The following is a 6,443-nucleotide window of genomic DNA, read 5'->3' on the forward strand; positions in this document are numbered from 1 at the left end:
TTATATTTTTTCGTGTTATCATTTATGATTAAATTTTAATTAGAATTAAATTTTTAATGTGTTATCAAGATTTAATGTATTATCTTTACATATATACGTCTTTATGCAAGTTTTTCTTTTTGTACTATTATGCATAAATGACTTCAACCCTTCTTCATTTTTGGAGTGACTACCAATTTAATGTTTAAAAATTTCGACTTTAATTTGATATCCAAGAAAAAATAAAAATTCAAACTAGTACTCATAGATTATAAATATGGGATACTATAGTTTTTATTAGAGGTCATAAAATGCTAAAAAAAATTAATTTGACTACATTTTATATTTTTGGACATTTTTTGTTTTCAAATTTTCAGAGATAAAATTAGTATATGCAAAAAATTGGAAGGACTAAATTTCGTTGGATCAAACTAAATTTTGGATATGTTGTTCTTGACACATGGATCTTCAATATGAACGGTCAGATTGACAAACTTTGAAAATTTAGTTGGGCTAACCGTCATTCTTATGCTCAGTGTAAGTTGGAAAAATTCTAACAAATATTTATCAATGTAGAAGTCACACTCAACGAAAGTAGCAATATGTAACTTGCGCTCAATGCAACCCTAGTGCGCCCAATTGATGAAACATGAATTCAAACATAGAGGGAAAGGGGAGGTGTGTTCAGCGTAAGAGGTATCGCCCAACCCAAGTTGATGCGCCAAAAGGTTAAGCTGGTATAGTCAAATAGGAACACTTTATACTCAATTTCTTTTAGTTTTTAGTGCATTTTAACTTGGATTAAGGTGTAGAAGCAGGGGGGAGGTTAGAGGAGCTAATCTGTACTTTTTGAGAGGTAATTTCTTCTCCTATGAACTTAGCTTTTCTCTTTGCATCTTTGTGTTTAGTTACTATAATAATGTGTAGCTAAACATCTTCCTTGATGTGATTGAATGTAATATGATCTTGATGTAACACTTTGATTAAATGTTTTTTATTCTTATGAGTTGTTTATGCGCTTAATGCTTGCTTTAAGACTGGTCACTTTTTTGTATGAATTGTGAACGAAAATATTGTAGAAATCCTTATTGTAATTTTGACGTTTTTCAACTCATCAATTTGGTATAATTGCTAGACATATATTTATGTCAATTTATTACTTTATGTATGTTGTTGTTTTGATTGCTAGACATAGAGCTAATTCAATAACTTAATAAATCTCAAACTTGTTAACAAAGACCACTAGACATAAATGCATGTTTAACGGTTCATATATCTTCATCTTGTTAACTTAGTTTCTAGATATAGTAGCTATTTTAATGAACTATTAATATGACCAAGACATTGACAATTAATACATTTGAGGTGTTGCATTTAACTCAATTTCACATGCATAGATTACTAGACATAGATGTATGATTTTGTGAGTTATAATTCTTTATCTTGTGTATAAAGTTACTAAACATGGAGCTTTATTGCATAAGCTACCAAATTGACTACGAAATTAGCGTATAGTACCTTTGATGTCATTTGTATGGAAGAATCATTACTAAATGAATTAGTATATTTGAATCATGTGTATTAATAGTAAGTAGGAAATTCAATCCCAACAATTTATTCCAAATAGTTTAATCAATTAGTTAGTAATTAGTTAATCAAACAAACCAACTAAAAGCTTTTTTAAAGCCAAATTACAACAAATATATGTTTTAGTTAAAATATTAATATCAAACAAATTTATGATAACTCATTTTCCTTATACTGATGTGCGACACTGTTTAGTAGTTTCTATATTAATTTGCCAGTTGTCATTAATCCATAGCAAGAACTTAGGATCATAAACCTTTAGCATTTTCAATTCTAGAGTAATGTTTTAGTTTTTAGTGCATACCCAACAATAATGCAAGGTAAGCATGCATATAATAGTGATGTTTATTCGTCTTTATTATAAAGGTTGATTAATGCATAAGACACCCCCAAATTATAGATTCATAATGTGGCCTATGTTAGATATAGGTTCCTTTCCTCTTTTCACACAAAATTATGGTTAATTAAGATTCTAATTTCTTACTTGTCATGCAAAGTTTTTGTCCAAAAAATTACGTAAAATATAGGGATGAGCATGGATAGATAAACACCAATAATAAAATCCAAATTCAGTGATAGACTCGAACAAACTCAACTACATGTGAGTTCAATTGATGAGTGGGGATGAGTTTTGACAAGAATACAAACAATTTGAAACCATAGTAATGTTACATATACATGTTGTTTGTACACGGATAACATCTCATGTTCTATAATCTATATGTCTAAAAGTCAATTGTTTTTACTCATCAAATATTGACAATTGGCATCGTGTACAATTTTTACCATTATGAAAATACTCCTACTTAATTTGCATTAATTGATATATGTATAGCAATAAATTTGTGAAGACTATAATAAATAAATAGTGAAATATGTGATGAAAAATAATAATCATAAATAAGGGTATATTCAGAAAATATAAAAAATATTGAATTTATAAATAATAAAATATTTAAAATAAAATGAAAATAACAAATATTTTATTTCATGGTGTAAAAAAGTATACACACTCAGTGCATCATCTACTATTTATTTGCATTAGTTAATTTAAAAGTCAACGATAATTAAAAATAAATGATGGACACAATGACAGTGTAAAAATTATTACACTTTCAGTATATATATTTTCTCAAATATTTTTTCTAAAGGAGAAAAAATATATTCTAGGATTTGAATGTGGTGCTTTGCATCGTAACTCTAGGAATGTAGTTAACTTTTGTGTATATTTTTATTAATAAAAAATTCAAAAGTTGTATTTTTTAGTACATGTTTTAATTCTTCAAAGAATGCCTTAAATGGTTAACATCAACCTTTTTCATGATTAGAAATGGCATTGTTTGTGTTGGTTTTCACTTTGAGAAAAATATGTATTCGTCGATAGTGTAGAAGTTTTTTTACACTCAGTTTATCATCCACCATTTATTTTTATTTATTATTGATTTTTCATAAAAATTAATTCAAATAAATGGTAGATAATATACTGACTATATATAAATCTTTATATTAGCAGTATATAGATGTTCCCTTCTTTCATTTTATATTAGTTTTCTTCCCTTCTTGCATACATGTCCACATACATGTTTATAAAAATAGATAAAGGAAAACTCATGATTCAAGCTCGCATTGTTTATGCCATAAATAGAAAGTTAAAGATTCTTGCTTTATATATTTAATATTTAACATTAACACAAGTTCCTTTGTTTATAAATGAAAAATGACAAGTAATCTACTTAATTCAAGAGTAAGTGGAAAAAAGCTAGTTTATATGTTACTCATTCATTCTAGAAAAATCCAAATGTTTGAATTAGTGAGTATATCTTAACCATTAAATTTCCCTAAAATGAATGAGTAAGATGTGAAGTAATTTTTTTCCCGAGTGAATCCCCTATATTTTCATTATTTGTATAGTAAAGTTGAATATTTGACATTTTATTTTTATTACTTATTTTTTTATATTTTCATGTCTAACTTTGATGTTGAAAAAGCATTATCTTTAATGTATAACATCTTACCTACTTAGTTTTGTCGGAATTCAAACGGAAAATTTATTATTTGTATCACTAATTGAATATAATCCACTCAGATCCAAAATCATTCCCTTGTTTAAAGGAAGTTGCGCAAGTGAGACTTATCCATCACATCTTAAAAAGAAGAGTTTATATTAAAAAATTGAGTAAGAGACAAATTGTAATAATTTTACTCACAACTCTAAGGTTATATTCTTATCTCCATCTCATATTCTCCGAGTATTATAAATGAATGTGGGTGGGTTGAGCAGGATAAAAACTTGTTCCTTACTTAACATTGTCATGGATGTCGACCCTTAAAGGAACGATAATGTTATGAGTCTCATATTGAGTAGAATAACAAACTCAATGTGGTACTTAAGCCATAATGCTCTCTCACCTAATAAACTAGTCTTTTGGGTTGAACTCTCTTTATGTGCTTAAGTCCTAACAAAATCTTTATTGTGTAGGGAGAATTTACTTGAAGATAAATAATATTAAAGATGAAGAACACGATTATCACATATATAAAGATTCATGTCAAATCATAAAAAAGAATATAAATATATAGAGTAAAAATGTATCTTAATTTATTCATAGAGAATATGAGACATAAACTTTTATACATCCTTAGTCTTGTATTCAAATCGACATCAATATTTAAACATGTAAATTTTTGATCTTCCAATTGTAGATAATTTATAATCAATAAAAATGAAAAGAATAAAGTTGTTTTGCATGTACATCCGTGCAATTGGGTTGCATAACATCTTATTTATAAAGAGTGTATGTTCACCTCTATGAATTCACACTCTGAGTAAAGTATGATCTACTTCGAATTCATATTCTCCATTGAAAAGTGATGTCGCCATGAATTCACTATTTTTCATAAAGAGTCATGACTATTTATAGTTTTCCTATTTTTAATTTTGTTAATCATAAAATTAGATATAAAACATTTGATATCTACACAATATTTTTCTTAACAATTGTATTCTTAATATCATAATCCTTACTTGAATTAAATCAGTTTTATATCAACTTGAATTTGTCCTTAATGATTAGTACAGATCTAAAAGTTAACATGATTAACATAAACAAGGAGAAAACCTCCCGATCAAAACACAATATTATACTCACTCTTAGTGACACTCCTACAATTCATAACACATACTTAATATATTATATATAAAAATGTGAAGAGCCTAATATTTATGTATTGTTATTATAAATATTTGAGAATAATATATCTCCTTATATCAGGAGATAACTTATCTCCTTCAGCCAGTAAAAATATGACATGTGTGCTATTTTGTTTATTTTAAAAAATATTTTTATAGAAAATGATGAAACATGACACATGTCATGATTTCACTAGCAGGATGAGATAATTTATCTTCTTATACCAGGAGATACTCCATTCCCTAAATATTTATATATATTATTTATTTGTATTAGTTTTTTAAAGAGTAGAAGTTCACCTCCCCGATCAAAACACAATATTATACTCACTCTTAGTGACACTCGTACAATTCATAACATATACTTGATATACTATATACAAAAATGTGATGAGCGTAATATTTATGTATTGTTATTATAAATATTTATATACACTATTTATTTGTATTAGTTTTTTAAAGAGTTAATAATGATTAAAGAGTAGAGATTCCTTATCCTAGCCATCAATTTTATAGATATTTAATGGTTTAGATCTATTCACTAATTCAAACTATTGGATTTCCTTAGAATTTATAGTTAAGATGGAGAATACATTTAAAAACCTACTTTTAGAGTAAATATATCCCTTATCATTATTAAATATAAATGTTAGATGATTTAGTAATAATATATAAAACTAATTCATTACTATGTACAATTTTTTCTTTCTAAAATGTGAAAAGATTTAATATGTATACACTGACAGTGTAAGTGTTTTTTACACTCTGTAAATCATTCACAATTGATTTGTTAACCACCATTGACTCTCAAACAAAAGTAATACAAATCAATTGTGGATGATATACTAACGGTGTAACTTTACACAGGCAATATACATATTTTAAACTCAATGCGAAATACATAATTGATAGGTTAAGGGTCCCTTTATAAGACCCTATCCTTCACCACTACAAAATCCTATACCCTTATGTCCTCTTTCTCTTCAACCCTCTCCTTATTTCTTTCCTCTATTCTTTCTTCACTCTCTCTAATCAACAATGACAGAAACAACCTCTTCACACAAAACATTGTCCCAAAAACAGAAAAAACCGAAGACACCTAGAGAAAATATCAAACACCCATTATACCATGGTGTAAGAAAACGCAATTGGGGCAAATGGGTATCTGAAATTCGTGAGCGAAAACAGAAATCAAGAATCTGGCTTGGAACATTTGCAACACCTGAAATGGCAGCAAGAGCACATGATGTTGCTGCTTTAAGCATTAAGGGTCATTCAGCTATTCTTAATTTTCCAGAATTAGTTCACATGTTTCCTAAGCCTGTTACGTGTAACCCACGTGATATTCAAGTTGCAGCTACTGAAGCAGCTAGTATGGTTAAATTTGATCTTGGTGTAGTGCAATGTTTAGAAGAGCTTAGTGAGATTGTTCAGCTTCCAAATGTTGAAGAAAAATGGTTTGATTGGGTCGATTTTGGGTCCGAGTTTATTTTGATTGACATGGAGGATAGTTGGATGTATCCACCAATGGGATTTGAGGAAATCGAGTTCTTAACCACCTTTTAGGAGGAGTTATTTGGCCAACATGGTTTTATTGTGGATAACTCCTTTTCGGAATTAGATATTGAGATACAAACACCTATTTGGAGTTGATAAATGATTTTGATATTGTTTTTGCAATTGCATA

The 6,443-nt window shown here is 27.9% G+C and overlaps 1 protein-coding gene across 1 annotated transcript; it reads left to right on the forward strand.

The window, feature by feature from the left end:
* Positions 1-5,656: 5,656 nt before the first annotated feature.
* LOC109337722 (dehydration-responsive element-binding protein 3-like) lies at positions 5,657-6,443 on the forward strand. The gene has a single exon (XM_019574754.1). The coding sequence runs from the start codon at positions 5,795-5,797 to the stop codon at positions 6,320-6,322; it is 528 nt and encodes a 175-aa protein (XP_019430299.1). The 5' UTR covers positions 5,657-5,794; the 3' UTR covers positions 6,323-6,443.

Source organism: Lupinus angustifolius, unplaced genomic scaffold, assembly GCF_001865875.1.
Source record: "Lupinus angustifolius cultivar Tanjil unplaced genomic scaffold, LupAngTanjil_v1.0 Scaffold_9_209, whole genome shotgun sequence".
Taxonomy (NCBI): Eukaryota; Viridiplantae; Streptophyta; class Magnoliopsida; order Fabales; family Fabaceae; genus Lupinus; species Lupinus angustifolius.